Source organism: Folsomia candida, unplaced genomic scaffold (assembly GCF_002217175.1).
Source record: "Folsomia candida strain VU population unplaced genomic scaffold, ASM221717v1 Fcan01_Sc020, whole genome shotgun sequence".
NCBI classification, from domain to species: domain Eukaryota; kingdom Metazoa; phylum Arthropoda; class Collembola; order Entomobryomorpha; family Isotomidae; genus Folsomia; species Folsomia candida.
In genome coordinates, this window is record NW_019091212.1 from 863,360 (window position 1) to 885,575 (window position 22,216).

The following is a 22,216-nucleotide window of genomic DNA, read 5'->3' on the forward strand; positions in this document are numbered from 1 at the left end:
TGTTCTGTTATTTCATAAAAGATTTATTTATCTCGTGTTGGATTTTTTTTGTGTGTATAAACTCTTTTAGATTTAATAATATGGCAACATTCACTTGGTTAGCAATTCTTGATAACAGGGGTCACACACCCTAGCGGGTTTTTTGCAACTGGGAACCGCCGCCGTGCGGGAGGAGCAGTCGCTGCAAAAGATTTGGCCGCAGTGACGACAATGGTGTTTGCGGAGAGTGAGGGAAAATTCTTTGGAGCACGTGGGACACGTCGTGACGACGGAGTCATCCGCCCATTTGCGCCCTTGAAGCTTGGCACTTTCCATTTGTAGGCTTTGGTTTTCGCGGCCGAGTTCTTGCAGAGCGGCGTACGAATCGTCCAACTTCCTCTGCATGCCGTTAATCTTGAGGGCAAGTTGCTCAATTTCGGACTCGGAGGAGAGACATTTTTCGAGAAGGATGGCCTTCTCGTCTTCGGCGGAACGGACCATTTTCTCCAGTTCTGTATGTTAGAGAGGAATTAAAATTTATTAAATCGCCAAACTGGGAAAATTAAGTTATGGATTTGTACGGATTAAATTTATAAAGTCCACAAAATGGGCTAAAATTTAGGAATTGTGAAACTGGGAAAATTAATTGTACAATTTGTAGGTGTACAATTATAAATACATGGGAAACTGGTAAAAATCCATCATTTTTTATATTCCCACTTGAATATAAGCTTATGAAATTGTACCCACCCAATTTTTCCTTTAATGCAGCGTCTGTTTGTACTTTTAATGCTTCTTTTTCGCCCTCGACCTTTTCCAATTTTTCTAGAGCGGCTTTCATTTCTGTCTCCATTCCTTCGAATCGTTCTTTGCCTTCTTTCTCTCGGACCACCATGTTCTCCAAGCTTTGCTTCGTCACGAGCTAAAAATAAACAAAGATAATTATTAGGAAATGGTCAAATATTTAGGAAGGAACAGTAGATTCGTAAATATAATCATAGACAAGGTAGGAGCATATACATATATTTCGAGCGAGATTTTTTGGGGAAAAATCAATTAAAAAATGAAGATAAGATAAAATAAAGAAGATAATGAAGCCTGCAAAATCTCATTTACCATTTCGTCATTGGTGAAATTTAAAACGCTCTGAATTTCTTTAACTTTGACCGAGTTTGTTTCCTTTTCAGATTCGAGGAGGGAATTCAGTTCGACAATTTTTGCCTCCAAAGTCGTTGTAATTTCGACCCCACGTAGCTCCGAGTTTTTAAGATTGGACTCCAACTCTTGGATACGTTGGGTGTGCTGTTCGTTAATTTTGGTGGAGGCGAGATTTCGTTCCTCGGCTTGGTCAAGTTTATCCATTAGTTGGGCAACGTTCTTATCTAGTTCGAGACATTTGGTGACAATGTCATCGTAAATGCTACACTTTTCTTCGAACGTTTTTTCCAATGTGGTGTAACGGTCTTGCAGGGTGGCGAGGGCACTGGTCTCTTCGGCTAGTTTTTTGTTCAAGGTGACAACTTGGGCGTCCTGACTTTCCTGGAGAAAATAGAAGAATTAATAATTTGGGGTCAAAGTTTATCATTTTTTTTTGGTTTTAGTTTTATAAATTTCGAGAAAACGTTTATCGTAATTTTTGTAAATTTTGTGCCACTTGACACCTGACCAAATTTTTCCTCCAATTTCCTGAGTTTAAATTTTTCTATAATTTTGCCAAGTTTTAGAAACGAAATTATTCACGAAAAATTGCATATTAATTATCGTAGAGTAGTATAGTGAAATCCTGAACAATTTCTAAAATTTTAAAAAATCAAGGGGTGAAATTCCCTAAAATTATTTGAAATGTAAAAAATTGAAAATAAAGGGTTCAGATTCGCTAAAATATAACTAAAATTCCTTTACCTTTACTTCCAGTAAATTGTGATAGTTTAATTTGTCAGCAGCTATTTCGGTTTCAAACTTGCTTTTAACTTCTCCAAGTTCAGTCCCTGTTTGAAAAATAGATTTAATAAACTTCCATTTCCATCATGAAGTCGAGTCGATTGTACCTTTTTGTTCCAATTGCTTCTCGAGATGATCCCTCTCTTTGGCCGATTTTGTTAGAAGTTCGTCCTATAATTAAATCAAAACTTGAAATATCTAAATGGGAAATTTTTGGAGAAACGATCCCGTATCGACATAGTAAAAACTGGTCCATTTATTTGCAGAATAACTCGATAAAAAATTTCTACATAATTCATCCGCACAAACATATTCTGCACATTTATTTATACTCTGCTTAAAAGTTTAGGGTGAACAATTGTCCAGAATTCTCAGTGTTTCGTTTCTTGCAGGTTTGCTACATTTCTTGCACTGCAAAGCAAGGTGCATGAAACTGCAAGAAAGTGCACGAAATATGCGTAATGCGCAATCCAGCTACGCGCCGTATGAAGTATAACGGCGGGGCGTAGTTGCTCGTGTGGTGCATTCTTGCAGGTCAAAATAACTGTTTTCTTGCCCTTATTTCCTGCAAGTGATTACCTGCACCCGAAACACTGAGAAAGGAGCAATTTTACACTAGTTGATCTTCATACGGGGTTTAAATTGATAAAAATATATCCATTTGACACAAAAATTACCAAATTTTACATTATGCTTACCTTCTCTTTCACAACATTTTCCAATTTGGTAGTTTTTTCCTCTAGTAATTTCCCCTGTGCGATGGCCTGTTCCACTTTTTTGTGTAACTCTTCCTCCCTCCCTTTTCCGAGTTGCGCCTTCTTGTCAGCCTCTTTGACTTGCTGGCCGAGCGCGACATTGGCCGCGAGGAGGTCTTCTTTCGTATTTGTTAGGGAGGTCAGTTTGGATCGTGCCGTGGTAAGTTGAAGATTCAAATCTTGGTTCGAACTGGCCGCCGTTTTCTTCTCGTTTTCGAGGGCACTCGACAACTCTGAATTTTTCTGCGTGAGGGTCGAAACGTTCTCCTTGATGAGATTGTTCTCCTTTTGGAGCGCTTCCAATGCTGCTTTAGCGCCTTCGCCGCCCTCGAATTTCTGACAAAGTTCGGCCTGTTGGTCGTTTAAGCGTTTGACTTCCTCTGTCAAAGTCGCGCAGCTGGTTTCAAGGGAGGATTTCCGCTGCGTGGTCTGCAGAAATTGAGGGAGAATTATTATATAATAGAATGGAACTTTTGACTAAACAAATTCTTCATTTTAGACATTAAAAAAGCGCATCGTAATTATTTTGTGGGTTATACTGAATAAACATGGGTTAAACTGAAATCTGTAGACCAGAAGTTTAAAAAATATTAGTTGGTTTGAGCTTTAAGTTCAATAAATTACAAAAAAATGGACACAATGATAGATAAAATTTATAAATTGACATAAATGACATAAAATGTTTATATGTTAATTTATAATTTTAGAAAATCTGAACACAAAAAGTTTCTAAATTTTAATGAATTATTATTTTCAAGTTAAGAGAACACAATTTTTGTCAAAATTTGGCAACCAAACGAAACGAATTTTCAATCCAAATTAAAAAATGTGTCATTATTTTACCTTTAAGAATACGAATTTTGTTAATTTGTTTATAAAATAAATTATCAAAATTAAATTTCGTCCGTTTGATGAAAACTCACCTCAGTCAAGAGGTTGTTAACCTGGGCTAATTTCTCGGCTGAGGTTTTCTCCCCTTCGTCCACCACCCCCTTCAACCGGTCAATCTCTTTCTTCTGTTCCTCCACGATTCCCCCCAAGGAGACCACTTTGCCCTCAGCTTGTTGGACTTTGGTTAAAAGGGAGGTCTTGGTTTCTGAAAATTGACTAAATTTGAGCTCGAGCTCTTCAATCTCTTTCTTATGCGAGGTCAAGACTTGGTCAAGCATTTGTTGTGTGGAGACGAGCTTCTCCTCCAGCACGGAATTCTGCTCCCCGTTTGACCTAAGTTAATAAGAAAATAATTATGATTAAATAAATAGTTTGAATGTGATTACTGTACTCACTTTTGCGTCCTTAAATCGTCGACGGAACCTTTAAGGGCTTCATTTTCTTTGGACATTGATGAGACTTGGGCCAAACTTGCAGTCAATTGGTTGCGGAGGAGGAGAAGTTCGGAATTCACTGTGAAATGAGATTTAAAAAATGTATTTATTAGCTAATTTAACTCTGAATTTGACGTTAAACTCGATGACTAAACGCCAAAATTGTGTAAATCAGATCATTTTAAATCATTTCTCAGGTCTCGGAATTTATTTAAAAATTCGGAACAAAAAGTTTGTAGACCAAATCGTTCCCAACTAAAAAACTACACTCCAGATTTTGACAGTTTTTGAAGGAGGAGTTCTCAAGTATAACTTACGTAATGCTTTATCATTCTCAAATTGCTTCTCCTGTGATTCCGTGCTCTCCCTGTGATTCATTTGGATGTTGACGACATGGTTTTTGAGCTCCTCCACGATCGATTTTTCTTCCTAAAACATTTAGAATTTTATACAATAATATGGACTAAAATTAGCAAAATAATTCATATTCACTCACGGCTAAACACCGCTGCAAAGTTACTATCTGTTCACGTAAAAGTTGCAAATCGTCACTGCCGCTGGCAGATTCATCCTCCTCGCTGCCACCATGACCTTCCACGATGATATCGTTCTGACCGTGTGTGGCGTTATAGTGCGCCTCCAGAATTTCTGAGGAGGGGAAAGCCCGCATGCACTGGGGGCAAAGGAAACCCTCGGAATGTTGCTCGTCATCCGTGGTGACGAATGACATCGAACCACCCCCAGTCGCCGAGTTGGTCGTCGGTGGTTCTCCGCCGTCGCGGGAGCTTCCCTGCGAAAAATTAGGTCGTTTTGTTATGCAGAAATTATTAGTGTTTCGTTTCTTGCGGGTTTGCTACATTTTTTGCGCCCCCCTTGGCAAATGGGTAATTTTTTATACAGAAATTATACAATTTTGAAAAAAAAAATCACATTTTCGGTTTATCACTTACCCGCTCCGTAATTTTGTTGACAAGTTTGGAAATGTTGAACATTTTGATAAACTACGAGTCGCTAAATAGAGTTAAATTGATATTTTATGCCCACACGAGATAATTATTTGTTTAGTTAAAACCGGGTGTGGACTTTGTGGTGCTAATTGAATTCAATGTCAGTCACTTCTTGGTCAACAGGTTTTGCGAATTTAGTTACAGCCAAGTGTTTAAAATTGTTAGTTTTGAAGTACTGATTTTTAATAGCGAATTTATTTTCGGATTTTGAAATAACTTGAAATTTAATAATTTATTTATGACGGACTGACAGGTGAAGAAGAGTTTGCTAAAATTTTTTGCCAATATTTTACGCACAGCTCGTCTGTTTACATGACGATGCGAGAGAAAAAGAGTTGAAGTTGCAGAACTCCCCCAAAAAACCTGCTGCTGCTTGGATTTTGCTTTTAGTTTGCCGGATTCACCGATTCCTGAATGTTTCCGGGATCCGAAGAATAGTTTTAGGCGAAAAATGAAACGGGCATCAGAGAGAAACCAGAGACACTCATGCATAGAAATTTGGGATTTGTCTTACTCAAATTTGTGCAAAATTCGGGAATTTATTTCGAAATTCTAGCAAGATTTGGCCAAGTTATGTAAATTTATGGATTAAGGAAATGTGGAAATCCTATCTGAATTTTGAAAGGATAAAAATTGCTAAAAATCTGAAAAAATTCAGACCTTATAAATCAATTTCCTATCGAGAAACGACCGAACTTTTAATATCATTATTAGAGCCTTGCATAATTCTAAATCACTGCTTATCCACCTCCAAAACAGGCCTAATTAACCCTATAATTCATGCAAATTATCCATCATGATAACCACCCATTACCCTCCCATTAAATCTATCTATGTACGCCCCCACAGATAACACTTACATCTTATTTTACCGAAATTTTCATCCTAGCAGAACCGACATGACAGAGAGAATAGAAGAATATCGTTTTCGGGGTGTGTGGAATATCGGGAATTTTCGGACAGTATAGTGCACTTTCAGAAAGAAGGAAGGGTCATACACACCCACTGTTGAAGGTTGATCGACCCCAGAAAAAATCCCAAAAATTCGATAAGTCATAAAATTAGTGATAAAAAGGTCACATTTTTCTCGTCGCAGTTGGTCGTACCCCTTAATATAAGATAAGTGGGACTGATGGTGGTGGTGGTGGTCGTGGTGGTGGATGAACAATATCCCGTCTTCAAGAAACAGCTCAACCAGTCAGTTCCACCTCGACCAGAAGAGCGGACGAATTTTCCTTCCTGGTCTCTCTCTCTCTCTTATCGGGACATTGTTCTTATCTGAGAAGTAAAATTGGATAACCTCCTCCCCCTCCGCCGCTTCACACAAGGACCTTCTTAATTAATTAAATATATGGTGAATGAAGGATGATGATGACGTAAAAAAAGTGAGTACCTCCCTCTCATTGAGTTATTATCTACTCAGGAAACTACTACGAACGACTTCCGGCTGTAAGAGTGACTAATTGATTGTAATACTTAAATATGTATTAATTAATCATGTTAATTAATTAATTAATTAATTACATGAAGACGAGAGAAGAACTTGCTTAAACTGGAAAAAAAGAAAGAATCAAATTCTGCTGCTCCCTGCTGATGGAGAAAGTTGCCGGATATCTGCTGATTATTCATGAGGTGGAGGAGACAAGTAGCAAACAAGTGACGACATCAACGACGACAGAGATAAATTTTAAATTGTCACTTAAATATTTAACTAAATATGTGTAATCTGTAAAAAGTTTGAGGGAAGAAGGAAGAAGAATTGTGGAATTTTTTCGTGATAGTGTTTTTCCGTCGTTTTGAAATTTTGTAAAGTTTCGAGTGACCTAGAAGTAATAATTACTGTGAAAATATTGCCATGTTATCGACGTCATAATGTCGTTGTGGTCACGACGAGGTGTTGTTGTTCGTGGAAATAAAAATCGAGAGGAAACGGAGAAGAGGGGAGTCGCCGCCGCGGGTCGTCGTCGTGTATCCAGCAACAGGAGGGCTTAAGTGCATGGGGAGCAGGAGGAGTGTCCCTATCAGCACATCGCCAAAAGCCCGTCGTCACCAAATACCATCCTGGAACTCATGGAACTGGAGAACATTGTCGCCAACACGGTCTATCTCAAAGCCAGAGAAGGTAATCGATCAGATTTAGGAAGGGGTCATTATATAACTAATTATGGTTGGGCTTCCATTTACGCCAGACTTTCCCAAAGATGGGTGTAAATTTTTGACCTAGGTTACGGTTCTGATTTGATGAACAATTTGGGAAAGATGGAAGTTTTGAGAGTCGAAATTCGAGAAAAATTAACATTTTAGACGTAACAACTTTCGAATTAGTTAAAGATTGGGTTTTAGAAGTAAATATTCATGAATTAGTGAAAAATTCGTCAAAATTAGAGAAAAATTAGCGTTTTGAGAGTCAAAATTAGTGAATTCTAGAAAAAAAATCCTCCAAATGGTGATGCATTTTTTACCAGCTTATGGCACCTAAAGGGAAAGTCTGTAAAGTTTACGTCATACATTAAAATAAGGTGGATTTTATAGTTTGTAGTCATAATTTGAAAAAATCACGACACGAGTGAGGTCAATTTCTCAAAATTTCACTCCGTGTTTGTTGTTTTCCGTGTAATTATATTAGTCTCATATTTACTTTGTAGTTAGTCTAACTCTGCTGGAAATTAATATATATTTACATCGTCTTCCTCCCTCCTGTGGTCTGGTCCGGTCTGGTCTGGTCATTTTTGACTGGTCAGTGACCATGCCGTTGTCCTTTCGCTTTACGTAATAATGAGACGATTCACGAAGGCGTTGGGAACTTTGTAAAATCCGTAAATTTTGTAAACAAATATTTGGAAGGAAAATTATCTCCTAAATTTTACTTCTCGACGTCCTTTTATTTTGCAAAAGTTTGTAAAATTATGGTACAAAATGCACGGATTTTACAAAGTTATCAAACCCTGCGTGAATTGCCTCAATGAACGTAGTAGCCAAATAACACTTGATGAATCTTCATATGTACATATGCTACGTTTTGTGTGTCAAAAAATATGCCAATTTCGTCTCCATGTTTGACCCGTTAACTAATTTTGAACCGTTTTTTCTCTTTCAATTGCTGCGGTCCATTTTATACTTGTGGTCAACATCGTTCTCCCGGTCTGACAAAAAACAAATTGGTTTTAACAAAATAATTGCCCACGTAGCAACTGTGACAGGCGAGTCTACTTTTCTCATTCATTCATTCATCTCTCTTTTTGTATCCTTGCATGATTCGCAATAATTATTCTCGACTCTATTTTGCACCCCCTTTTTTCCCCAATGAAATCAATGTCCACCTTAATGTAGGACTCGGCACCAAAATTGTCAAAATACACGCATTTTAAGTCATTTTTTGCGTCTGGGAACTTATTTTAAAATTCTGGACGACAAATTTGTAGTCAGTAAGTATGAGTTTTTTAAGCCAGTTTCGACGACTTCCAATTTTTCTGGAGGCTTCTTAAAATTGAGATCTCCTCCTTTAAAAAGTTTCAAAATCTCGGATTTACATTTTTCAAAAATTAGCAACTTCCTCCTCTACAAATTTGTCGTCCAGAATTTTAAAATGTGTTCCCAGAGGCGAGAAATGACTAGGAATGTGCTACTTTTGACGATGAGTCATCGAGTCCTACATTAATTTGTAATTGTTTGACGAGAACGACAAAGTTTTGGAGTTGTGTATTGTATTTTACGCGTAATTCATAAACTTTGGACTGTATTTTATTTTTGCACCGCATTTTTCGCAAAGTCAATCTTCACTTTTTTAATTACTGACTTAATTTGTTATTGTTTGCGGAGGACGACGACGAAATTTCGCAGTTATATATTTTACGTCAGCTCGATATTATTGTCAATTTAGTGGTTGTGGTTGGTTGCGACTTTATTTATTAACATGAACAAATACAAATGCACTTCTTTTGTAGAGAACGCTTGCCAATTCCGTGCTATTAAGTTGTGTCCTTAATTTTCTGCGAGGGAGGCCGTGCAGAACGGATGTGGCAGCCAATTTGAGGATATATTTTTAGTGCAAAGAATTGTATCCTTTCTGCACGGCCTGATTCATCCTCGTGTCTCTAATTGTCGTGATAATAACAATCAAGCCAATAAATAAGAAGAGAGAGAAGGGACCTTGTTTTTGGTCTTCCTATTCCTTCCAAAATTCCAGCATGATATTTATTATTTTTTATTTTATTCTTATTTATGCCTATTTACGTTAAGGACCAGATGGCAGATATGTATGCACAAAAAAAATCGCCGAAATATGTGTGGAAAAACGCAAAAATGAGAATTTTCTAAAAATTGAATTTCATACTGGGGATTTATTGTGGGCGAATTTATTTAAGCAAAATTTCGTCTCACATTGTTGAAATATTTACAAAATATATATGCATTTAAAAAAATATATGTAAAAGGTTTCCGTATTTTTGAAATAATAGCAGAAATATTTATGTCTTAAAACCTACAAATATGTGACAATATGTAAAAATATTTTTAAATTTTAGTGACTTTTTAGAGCTAGGCGACCCACGGACAAAGTTCGACCGTCGGTTCGACAATCGGTCGTCGTCAAAAAAAAGTTGAAAATAAATACATATCCGCCCTCTGTTAAGGACCCTTGTGGTTGGCAGTAAAAAATATTCTGTTTTTTGTGTATCCAGCCTACCTGCTGCTTGGTGGTGTCAGTCAGGCCTTGTTTGACCTTTCCTTTTTGCCTTCTTTTTTTTAATAATGGGACCCAGGACACGCACACTGGATAAATAACTGAGTCAGCCAGGCTGCATTTTCTTGTCCATTAAAAGTGAAGGAATCGGGATAAATTGAATTCCGCGATGATCATGTCCTCTCCTTTGACATGTTCATCTCTCCCTTGTCACCCTTTATCCGCGTCCATTTACTCAATAATTGATGATTGATCGCCATGATGCGAATCTTTTACGAAATTTACATAGTTTTCGTCTTATCTCTCGCTTCGCGTTTCTCTCTCTGAACGGGACAGAGAGAGACATAGTTGGTAGAAAAGATGGAGTAGGGTGTCGTTCATTTGAAATCATCTGTATAGAAATGCTTACAGACTTTTTTTAGATTTATTAATATGCAAAAAGTATGAATTCAGTGGAAAAAAAATATTCAATGAATTATCAGAAATGTTTTTTTAAAGAGAAATTTTGAAATTTGTACACAAGAACTGAAAAAATCCAAGGAAAAGATTATTTAAAAAATTAAATATATAGGAACTGGGCAAAACAGTGACACAAATCAAATTTTTTGACCCTGAGGAATCTCCTAAATTTTTTTAGAGCGACAAAATTTTGACATTTAGGCACATAAAAACTTGCCAGATTTTTTAAGAAGATAAAATTTTGATATTTAACGACTTCATTAAACTGTAGAAAAAATCGTTAACTCTGACATTTATTGAGAACTGGGCTTTGTTAAACTTTTTTTTAAAATAGGGAACAGTTTTTTCAAAAATTTGCGCAAACCCAAATTTTTGCAAACCTCCCTATTTACCTAACCCTGTCCTTTGCTCGCTTGATATAAAAGAAAAATTTATGTCCTTCTTTGATGCATGTTTATAAATATGTATGTATACGTTTGTATGTATGTCCATGCTTTATGGCTTTGTTTGCCTCCCGGTGGCTGATTGTGATTGACAAGAAATTCCCTTGGCTTGAAATTCAGCACTGCTTATATTTGATATTTTTTCTATCGGGCCTGGCCTGACAGAGAGCGGATATGTATTTATTCCCAACTTTTTCATTTGATCATGACCTACAGTCAAACTTTGTCCGTTAACTCTCATAGAGCACAAAATATTTTTGCATATTTCTAGGTTTTCAGACATATAAATATTTTCGCTGTTATTCAAAATTACGAAAATCTTTTGGATATTGTTTTAAAAAATACGTATACATTTTGTAAATATTTCAACGATGTGAGATGAATTTTTTTCTTAAATAAGCTGGATTACAAAAAATCCAGAGGATTATATTCAAATTTTTCAAACAAAACGTAGGACTTTATTCCAATTAATCAAATTAATGATATTCAAAAATATAAATTTTTTTAAAATTCTTATTTTATGTTTTTCTTGTATAAATATTTGTTTTGTATAAATATTTTCGCGTTTCTCTTTCTCATAAATATGAAATAGATACACATTTACGCCCTTTTTCGAAAATACATATCCGCTCTCTGCAACAAATCTCTCAATCTTGTATGTGCACACATTTCGTTTGATTTCATCCATACGATACGCAATAAGTGGATAAAGAAAGGCAGGAAAGTTGTGTAGTTTTTAGTTTGGCTTGGTTTAATTTGGTTGGTTGGTCTTTTTTACGTCTGTAAATGAAATGTGACTAATAATAATAATGATACGTCGTGTTTTTATATCTGTGTCTCTCCATGTATTTGCAGATAGCAATAAAGGGAAGAGCAAAAAGTGGCGAAAGATCCTGCAGTTTCCTCACATCACTCAATGCATCGGGATAAGAACCAAAATAGGTATGGAATGGACAAGAGTTACACGGATCAACTTATTTATTTATTTATTTATGGGTGTGTAGATGGCCACGTACATAGGAAATTTATGGCCGTCTGTCAATGTGCGTATGTATGTGTGATGAGACAAATATTGGTGGGCGATGATGTGGTGGTGGTGACCCACTAATTTCACGTGGCCATAATAATTCCGAAGGAGCACATATGGAATTTTTGTGAAATTTTAGTCTGATTTTGAAAAAAATGAGGTGTGGGGTGTAGAGAAGAATTGTTTGGGAGAAGAATTACCCCCCGGTTTGGCCGTTTTTGGCGAATTTTAATGAATTTTTCTGTCATAAAATGTAGACTTTGAGATAAGTTAATTCATTAATGGGACATTGATGATACTAATTTTGGTTTAATTTTTCCCACGGAATGTCCAACTTTACTGTTTTATTGATCTTTTTAACTGATTTTTCTGCGATAATATAGATATCATTCATATTTTTAGATATACGTTAAATTCATGAACGAAATGGGACATCTCTAGGATGCCAATTGTGTTAAATTTTTGCCAGAATTATATTTGGCCAACTTTGTCCCCTGATTTCAGTGTATATGAAGACCCCCTGATTTATTTCTGGGGGTAAAAATGCAGATTTTGGGGCATATCAAGTATTTAGCGAAATGTGGTGGCCCATCCCCTCGGAATTTTGTGAAATGTATGCTCGCTGGCTCTCCCATTTAATTTCTGAGCGAATCTATTTAGCTCTTCTTTTTTCTATTTTCGTAGTACACATTTAACTTTTGACTCAGCTCGTCTCGTCTCGCCGTCGATAAGAAGAGAAGAGACTTGTTTGAGACGAATAATAATAACCAGCTCTCTAAAATTTTCAACAAACTCCACACACTTTGACCAGAGCTGTTTATTTATGCAAGGAAATTGATGGAAAGAAGGTGTTGTGCTCATCTAGTTTTCTCTCTGATTTGTAGATGCGTCCTACAGCTACGTCGTGGACCAGCAGCCGATCGGTCTGCTGTTATTTCGAGCCTTTTGTGAAGCCACAAACCCCCACTATCACATCTGCAATTGCTTCCTAGACGCCGTGGTAAGTATTTGCATATGCCGGCATGATTATGACGATCATTAAGGAGGAAAGGAGAGCTTCGTCATTTGACAGTAACAGATCTTGATACCTTGTTCACAAGTTTAGTACTAAGAGAAACACGTGGTTTGACTCCATGGCCAGTTACATATACTGAAAAGGCGAAAAACGCCCTGTTTTACTAAAAAACACGTGGTTGGACTCTGGCCACAATTGCGTCAGCTACGCGGCCTCAAAAGCCGAAAAAAGCCCGTGTTTTAAACCTCTACAAAATGTTTTGTTCTCAGATTTTGAGAATCCTTGCACTTCCAGGCAGTTGGTTTATTATACTCAATATCAAACTTGGGATTTTTTAGCTTTCAGTAACTAGAAATTTTCTCCAGAAATCAAAATTTAATAAATATCAATATGAGAAAGTATTAACTATCTGGAAGTATTTATAATAGTACAAGAATTTTCAAAATCTGACCAAAATTTGATTTTCAGTCATCAGTGAATGTCTGAATACGGGAAAAATTGATTTTTTACCCTGTTTTTTGCCCCTTTGAGTGAGTGTGAATAGTACGAAAATATGTACGGCCAGGTGGCGAAGCTCTCCTCCTTAACAGATGCCTTTTATTCGATTTCTTACATCACCTCGTATTTGTCGTATTACAGGAGAAATATGAAATCGAGTTGGACGAGAGACGCCCTGAGTTGGCGGAGTCAATCTACAATACTTTCCTTGCTGAGAATGTGAGTAGTAATTAGTTAATTAATTATGGGAAGGATAGAGTAAAGAGATGTTATGACTTTGATATGAAGTGTCCCGAGCCGGTGAAGCTGGTGGACAGGTCGTTGATCGAACAATGTCAGCTTCACACAGGGACGAAGGCGCAATTCATGGAATGCACGAGACAGATGAAAACCTTCCTCGCTTACGAACCCTTCCGCCTATTCGAACAGTCCATGTACTTCCATCGCTACCTCCAGTGGAAGTGGCTAGAAAGGTAAGGATCAACTTTCTTCGCTATTTTTTCCAATCAATTTATGAATGTTTCCGAAAATTGACATATAAAATGGTGTAAAATAGAAGTCTCAATATAATAATTTCGGTTTTCCAATTTTATCGCGATTTATTCGGCACGCCAATTTTACGCCAATTTCAGGCTATTATTTGGTATGCCATATTTTGGCACGCCAACTTCACACCATTATTTGGCACGCCAATTTCACACCATTTGATTTTGACACGTGCTCTTTTTAGTTTGAGACCGCGTGAATATGCCCTGATTTATTTTTATTGACCATATTTTTGTCCAGCCTGCCCGTGACTCACAAGACTTTCCGGATGTACCGCGTCCTCGGGAAGGGCGGGTTCGGGGAGGTTTGCGCCTGCCAGGTCCGCGCGACAGGGAAAATGTACGCGTGCAAAAAACTGGAGAAGAAGCGGATCAAAAAGCGTCGCGGCGAGGCGATGGTTTTAACGGAGAAGCAAATTTTGCAAAAGATAAATTCTCGATTTGTCGTCTCCCTCGCATACGCGTACGAAACGAAGGACTCGCTCTGCCTCGTCCTCACCCTCATGAACGGAGGCGACCTTAAGTTCCACATTTACAATATGGGCGCGGAACCCGGCTTTGATGAGGACAGGGCCAAATTCTACGCGGCTGAGGTAAAACACGTGATATTTTACTCTTCTTAATTTAGTACAAGTAAAAATGGATAGTTTAAGTTCAAGAATATTGACAAGGAATTATTGCGGTAATTCACGAAGGCCTTGGTAACATTGAAAAATCCGTAAATTTCTGCAATTTGGGCATCACTTTTCCTGACCTGGTTTGATAGATTTAGAAGAGTTTGGTTTAGGGAATTTGATTAATATAAAATTTTCATAAAATTTGAATGTTGCCATTTCATAAATTGAGATTTTATCAATCATGTGACAATTTTGATAAGTGTCTGTAGTAAATAAAATTTCCTAAAAAACCGACCTTTGCCATGTTCCAGGTGCTCTTAGGTTTGGATAGTTTGCACGAAATGGGGATCGTGTACCGTGACTGTAAACCTGAAAATATCCTCCTTGACGATCATGGCCACGTCCGAATTTCCGATCTCGGCCTTGCCATAGAAGTCCCGGAGGGCGAAACGGTCCGCGGTCGCGTCGGCACGGTCGGCTATATGGGTAAATACACCATCATACCTTCTCCCCTGAATATTTTTTTACAAGTGTCCCCCAAAATTGCAGCCCCCGAAGTAATTGACAACGAGCGGTACACCTTTTCCCCCGATTGGTTCGGATTTGGCTGCTTGCTGTACGAAATGATCGAGGGAGCCGCTCCGTTTCGTGCCAGGAAGGAGAAAGTGAAGCGAGAAGAGGTCGATCGCCGAGTTAAGGAGGAGTAAGTCATACGATCTGATACCAATTTGCCCCTTAGCGATCTATCCCCCATGAATTTCTACATAATTAATTCTGCTTCATTCTGAGGCAAATTTATTTATTTCCACTCGGCGGAAAAGTTTAGATACAGAGTATTGTGTGCAGAGAAATTTGCGAATTTTTCGACTAGTCGATTTTCATACTGGATGAGCTCACGCAATTTTCTGCAGAATCTTCGCAGAAAATTTGTACATATAGATAATTATGCAGAAAAATTACATTTGTTTTCGGAAAAGTTTAGGGAGAAGAATTGCACATAGTTTCTGATTTTGCAGAAAAATGTGCGAATTATTTCTCCTGGTGAATTTTGCTATGGGTTGAGCTCACTTTAAGCTTGCGGGGGTGGAGGGGTAACAAAAGAAGTTGATGGAATCCTTCCCGTAGGCTTAAGTCGAAGCAATTGAGACCAAGATTGTTCTTAATATGAGGCACATTTTGGGTTTTTATTACAGTCAGGAACGCTACTCGTCCCGTTTCTGTGATGAAGCCAAGAATCTTTGCCAATTGGTGAGTAATAAAATTAACCGGAGATACAGCACAACGCAGGGTTTGAGCCTGGGTGGGTTTTATTGTCACAGTTTCTAGAATTTATTGTCATTTTCTAAGTGGGTAAAAAAATGCACGTGGAAATCTCAATATTGGTCCCAGCCAGTAAATAATGAGGCATTCGAGTCATTAATGTGATTTTATGTACTTCCACCTTTATTGTTTTCCTATTAAAAGATTTTAAATCGAGGCAGAAAAACGCCAGGCATATGTCTCGTTAAAAATTTGGCGGAAAGAAATTTTTCGTTTTTTTACAATCCTTTTTTCTGCGTTAAATTTTAAGGACTAAAAGCCCACGTGTATTTATGTGTCATTAAAAATTTTGAGGATTTTGAAATTGTCAATCTGTTTTTACCAAAGCCCTAAAAAAGGGACACGTGTCATTAAAATTTTGCGAATTTTTTAATTTTTTTTTTGCCAAGTGACACGTGTCGTTAAAAATTTTGTCAATTTACAAAATTGTTAATCAGTTTTTTCCCAAGGTTTAAAAATAGCGACACATGTTGCTAAAAATTTTGCGAATTTTTTTTTCATTTTTACCAATCTGTTGTTTTTTATCTTTTGGGAGAACCCTGTCAGTCGTTGGGTAAATCCTTAGTAAATAAAAGGCAAACTGGCGGATGATGGATATCGCTGTGCTCTAGCTTTCTCTCTTTTTCTCGTTGTTTTGCGAGAGAGAAAGCAAGGATTTTATACTCTGCTCGTCAATCATTAAATTTCCATGGGTTTCTTTGTCTAGTTTTTAAAGAAATCTCCAAAGGAGCGCCTGGGTTGTAATTCTGGTCGGCGAGGAGCCTCTGAAGTGAAGCAGCACTCCTTTTTCGCCTCCATCAACTGGAAACGGTTAGAGGCCGGCCTGGTCGACCCCCCGTTCGTTCCTGACGTAAGGATTTTTAGTCCACTATCCTTCACCTAATATTACGTAATAGCAGAGGGCGCATATGTATTTACGAAAAATCCGTGAAACATTTGCGAAATGTGTACGAAAAACATCATAAAAATAGGAAATGTTCGCAAAATTTGTATCTTCTAATACTCTGGATTTTTTGCGGTCCAATTTCTTTGAGCAAAAAAAACGTCTCACAATTCTTGAAATATTTACAAAATATATCCCTATTTTTAAAAAATAGGTAAAAGATATCCGTATTTTTGAAATAATTCTTGAAAACCTAGAAATACGTAACAATATATAAAAATATTTTGAAATTTATGTAATCTATGCGAGTTACTGAACCCACGCATAAAGTTTGACCGTGGTCGTCGTCAAATGAAAAAGTTGAAAAAAATACATTTCCGCTCTCTGATTAATGGTCACAAAAAAATCTGAGAGGTTTCCTGGTTTATATAAGCAATTACATAACAACAAAATTACCTCGGAGAAAATTTTGGAAGGAATTGAGACTATTAATATTGGGTGAACAGCAGAGTATAAATCCAGATCGAACCGAGATAGGGCTGAGTTCGACCTGAATGCCATAAGACTTTTCAGCATTGAAAACAGCATAAAGATAGCTGGAGGGGACAAACACATAGACCATGACGTTTTTTATTTAAAATAAAATTCTACCAAATTCTAAAAACGTTGTAATGTAATTGTAATTTGTGATGAGCATAATTACTAATTACGGAGATAATTGGTTTAGATAGTGCTGATATTACAGTCACTCAAAACGGCTTAATCAGTTCAAATTTACAACTGTGAAATTACTTTGAAGTTGACAAATTTTGCAAAGTGAAAAACAATTTCTACTGACTTTAATTAGCGAAATAATTGCTTAAAGATAGTGCTGGTATTACAGTAACTCAAAACAACTTAAACGATTCAAAATTGAAATTGCGCACTCACTTTGACGTCAACACTTTGTAAGGTATTGAACAGGATTTTTTCGCACCAATTACCGAAATAATTGGTTAAATATAGTGCTGGTATTACAGTCACAAACTTTTTACTTTGAGTACAGTTTTGTACCAAAAATGTGTGTGCGCTCCCTTCCATTCATTTTTAAATCTTAAAAGTTATCCGGCAACCTCAGATATCGAAATAGGAAAAGTTCGACCTGGATTTATACTCTGGGAACAGTAGGTTTATGTATGTGATTTGATTTTTGTGTGGATTTTGATTCGTGTATTGTTATTCCTCAGCCTCACGCCGTGTATGCGAAAGATGTGCTGGACATTGAGCAGTTTTCCACCGTGAAAGGGGTCAACCTGGACGCGACGGATGACTCGTTCTACACAAAATTTAACACGGGTTCTGTCTCCATTCCCTGGCAGGATGAGGTACGTGCTTATGTAAATTAGGCGTACTCACCACAGCGTCTTACATATTTAGCAGGGGAACTGATTTAGCAAATTTGTGAAGCCCAAAAATGTGTAAAATGATTTAGCAAAGACTTAAAAATAGCAAGTTATCCTTTTCTGATTTGATTTCCATGGATTATCTGTACTTTCTATGGCTTCTAATGGAGTTTGCAAAGTCATTTTGCGAAATAAAAACATGTTTAGTAAACTTCTTGGGTAAATTTGTACCCAAAAATGGCACAGTTTTGAAGAAAAAGTTTAGCGAAATGGGGTGCAAAACTTGGCATAATTTGCGAAAGTTGTCTCTGAATACGCATCCTATAAAATTCGCCAATTCCTTTTTCTGTAGATGGTGGAGACGAACTGTTTTCGCGAGCTGAACGTGTTCGGGCCGAACAACACACCGACGCCAGATCTCCTCTTAGACTGCCCCCCTCCCCCCGAAACCAAGGGCTGCTTCCCCTTCAGGAGAAAGGCGAAAGTAAGTCGTCTCAATTTGCCCCAAGCATCTGATTAAGCCTTGTTTCCCATGGTAGTTTTTGCTGCTGTGCAAGTTCGAAATTTCCAAAAATCAGATTAGTAATAATTTTAATGTGTTTGAATTTTGATGATTCAAGAAGTGAATTAAAAATTGAATTGACCTGCAAAATACTCGTGCATTAAAATTTTAATTTTGAGGAAATTTCGAACTTGATAGCAAAAACTACCCTGGAAAATAAAATATGAGAACTCTGATCTGAACGTGTACCTAAAAGTGTCCTTTTTTTCAGAAGAAGTCTAGAAGTAGTGTCCTGCAAAATAGGGAAAGTTGATTTTGTGCAGAAAAAGATGAAAAGACATGCTAATTCTCCTCGTCCCCCGTCCCCTTCATCCCCCGGACGGAGTGTCATCTTATCAACACTTTGTTACTCTCTCTCTCGTCAGTCTTGTGAGTTTCCATTACACCAGCACAACTTTTTGTACCTGCCTCCCCCCATTTTTCGTTCCCCCACTTACTGACAAACTATATCATCATAATCATCAGGTTAAGACTAGTAGAAATCCTCGTCATATTTATCTCCTCGTAATGTTAGTTAAGCTGTCATGATATTTCTGTTTTTTTAACGCCAAACCCAGCCATTCCACTCCTCCCAAAATGTAGACGTGCGTTGCGGTGGATTCGTATAAAGAGGTGTTTTTAGTTTAGGAAATATTAAATTTCTTGGTTAAAAATCGAGTAAAAATTGTGATTATTCCCCAAAAATTAGCTCAGGTTACTCTTCAAAAAGTGAAAGTTTGCTAAATCGTGATTTGCTTTTTGTTACACCGTCTCAACCGAATTTTGATCTTGAATAGATAATTTTATTTTTGAAATAATGCGAATTTTTGTTCGGATTTTTGAAAATCTCGATGGACAAATTTCGCAGAGCGGTAACAACACATTTGAAAAGTTTGTTAAGTTAAATCCCGATTTTTTTTCGTGCCATTTTGATCTTTTTGAATGGGCAGAGGTAATTTAAGTCTTGAAATAATGCAAATAATTTTCGAATGTTTTTTTATACCGAAAAATGGACAAATTTCACAAAATACGAATCCACCGCAACGTAAATGCATAACTAGGTAGCAAAAGTGATGTGTTTTTACGACTCCGGTTCTTCCAGATGCCAGTTTGAGGAGGGGTCGTGCGGAAAGGATGGAGTGTAAAATTTTTCTCTTTTTTTTACCCCTCCTCGCTTAATACGGGAGCTTATCGGGAGGAGCTTATCTTATCCGCCCGTTCTGCACGGTCCCTTCGTTACGTATTTAAATCTTATTACATAGTGCATACTAATTTCGTAACGGGCATGCAACCAAGCAAATACTGATGCGATTAGACGTACGATACATACGTATTTAGGCCCTCCACGTGTATGTGTATGTAGATACATAGCGGAGAAAGGAATAAAAAATGAAGACGAAGAAAATGGTGCGTGGATATGGTAGGTAGGGAATTTTTATCTGACTATACACACTTAAAGACGAGGCTTACATAAGTAAACTGTACTAAAAATAATAACTCATTAATTTTGAACGCTTGATAAGATGGGCCAATTTAATATGAGGGAAAGTATAGTTGTAAAGAGTAGACTATTATTATTATTATTATTCATATAGACGAGACTTATCTTAGAAATCGACGGGTATCTTGTTCTTCTTCGTTCGCGTGTGTAGGACGCTTATCTTTTCTTGCGTTAATTATGGAGGGGACAAAATGGTGACGAAGGTTGACATAATAAAAATAAATATAGGTGAAAATTCCTTTCTTACATTTTTAAGCTCAATAAAATTCGCGAGTTTCTAATTTGTGACGAAAAATACTTCTTACTTCTTGTGCTATTAAATGGATATCGTGTCATGTCGTGGGAAGCGTGGGGGCAGTGTAGTTAGTTATCAGTGGATAAGGAGACGAATTTAATGCCATATTGCCCCCCCATTTCCCACTCTTATATCTTCTTGGCTATGTCTTTTTTCACCTTTCACTTTTATTTCCTGGGTGGAAATTCGTACTGGAAATTTCTATTTGCAAATAATTAATTGGGGCTAAGAATATAATAAAAAAAATAAGACACGTCACGTAGCTTATGGAAGTCCCAAATAGTAGCGAGAGAATGAGTGAAATTTTATCTTGTGATGACACGTGTGTTTCAGAAATTAAATTGTTTATTGTTATTTTTTCTGTGTAAAATTATATATGCGAATCTTTCTGTTTGGGTCAATTTCTCCAATTAAAATGTACTGTTAATTGAATTTCAAAGTCCGGAGTAAAATTTTACCTTTGTGACGCCACGTGCTTTTGCAAAATTGAATTCTTCTACTTTTTTATTGTTTTTTTGTGTTTAGAATTATGCCAATGTTTTTGTTTCTCTGTCTAACAAAATTTTTCTAATTAAAAAAATGTACGGTTAATTGTAAGCATAATTAATTACTTAAATGACACGACATGTATGTCTTTTTGTGGAAGGAGAAGACTTGTAAAGTATGTAAATTGTGCACGTGTAAAAAAATATTTAGCGAATGTGGAATGATCTCGGACCTTGCAGGGTCTCACAAACCACGATAAATTAGAATTACGAATGCAAATATAGTGTCTTTTAATGAATTATTATTATTATTATTTAACCCCACTTGGCATAATTATCGTTATATTTAATCAAGTTAATTAATCTTAATATTAAATACTAATTAATAAATGAGTAATAACTATGTGTGGGAAGACTAGGTATGATTTTATATCAGTAAATTAATCATAAGGATAATAAAGAGGATGATAATTTTTAAAAGGGAGGAATAAAACATTATTGTGTGTGAATTTGATCTCATTTGCATACGCATTTTTTCATACGATGTATTTTTATTTTATTTTTTGAATAAAAACTTCAGAAACTCATTGCATATTTTAAATACGTTATCATACGTTATACGTTACGTTCGTAAATACGTTACGTTATTTTAAATACATCATATGTTAAAAATTTCGCGTATGACTCATGAGGTGTTTTCATACCAATTTTAATGTTTCAACAAAAAATTCATGGTGTGCAAAAAAAACTTCATTTTTCATACGCTTTTCATATGAATTTCGCACGAATCGTGACCAAGTGCTCATTACTTTCTCATTTAATCTCATCTCATTCGTCTCATATAAATTTTCATACTTAATACTTTCATATACTTTTCATATTTTAATTTTCGAACAAAAAATTCATTTTGTGCAAAGCTTATTTGCATGAATTTCGCCCACTGACCACGTGCTGGCTGCTTTCTCCCCTCATGAAAAATATATTAAGTCGAAATTCTACTGAATTAGAATTTGCAAATCTTTTAGCAACTTTTTACATATTTCATTCCAGTCCAATGCAAAATAATGCGATGGAAATAATCCTCTCTTCTAAAACGAAAAAAAAATCTGTATGGAAAATTTCTACGGCTTCGAACTATTGGAAAATGGTAGGTACATAATCCTGTTAGAGTGAAAGTGAAAGAGGGCTGTGCGTAATGGATGGACGGAAAACGCATATTTTAGGAGAATGTGACCATCTGGAGGGAACACAAAAATTCGTACCCGGGTATCAACATACGTTACGTATTAAATATTATGTGATCTTATCGAGGCAATTCGACCCACTCTCTTCTGTCCGAGTGGGTCGTTGTACTGCTTTTTGTGCAATTATGTACGTACGTACGAGACTGAACCGGTGTACGACTTGTTGAGGGAGAGAAACTGGATGAGTAAATATGTGCATTTTTCCCTGAAGAGAGACAGATATCATCTCTACACTAATAATTCAGTCCACTATTTATTTACCACAGACACAGA

At 36.7% G+C, this 22,216-nt stretch overlaps 2 protein-coding genes across 5 annotated transcripts; one reads left to right on the top strand and one right to left on the bottom strand.

The window, feature by feature from the left end:
- LOC110858175 (early endosome antigen 1) lies at positions 1–5,529 on the bottom strand. The gene is made up of 11 exons (XM_022106858.2): positions 4,951–5,529; positions 4,497–4,790; positions 4,318–4,429; positions 3,962–4,079; positions 3,599–3,899; positions 2,619–3,104; positions 2,028–2,091; positions 1,882–1,967; positions 1,096–1,518; positions 730–901; positions 1–491 (listed from the first exon to the last, which is right to left on the bottom strand). Exons 1-11 carry the CDS (start codon positions 4,990–4,992, stop codon positions 91–93), a joined length of 2,499 nt encoding a protein of 832 aa, XP_021962550.1. The 5' UTR covers positions 4,993–5,529; the 3' UTR covers positions 1–90.
- A 681-nt stretch (positions 5,530–6,210) lies between these two features.
- Positions 6,211–21,208, top strand: LOC110858013 (G protein-coupled receptor kinase 2). 4 transcript variants are annotated; one of them, XM_022106639.2, is made up of 15 exons: positions 6,211–6,456; positions 6,538–7,129; positions 8,196–8,207; positions 11,446–11,532; positions 12,502–12,617; positions 13,272–13,349; positions 13,419–13,603; positions 13,917–14,268; positions 14,604–14,778; positions 14,842–14,995; positions 15,486–15,540; positions 16,319–16,462; positions 17,722–17,859; positions 18,230–18,361; positions 18,651–21,208. In XM_022106639.2, the coding sequence occupies exons 2-15, from the start codon at positions 7,078–7,080 to the stop codon at positions 18,690–18,692; spliced, it is 1,722 nt and encodes a 573-aa protein (XP_021962331.1). In that variant the 5' UTR covers positions 6,211–6,456; positions 6,538–7,077; the 3' UTR covers positions 18,693–21,208. The 4 variants fall into 4 exon arrangements, with proteins under 4 accessions (XP_021962331.1, XP_021962332.1, XP_035714252.1 ...); XM_022106640.2 differs by having other exon boundaries at positions 18,654–21,208; XM_035858359.1 differs by having other exon boundaries at positions 6,211–6,392.
- The last annotated feature ends 1,008 nt before the right edge of the window (positions 21,209–22,216 follow it).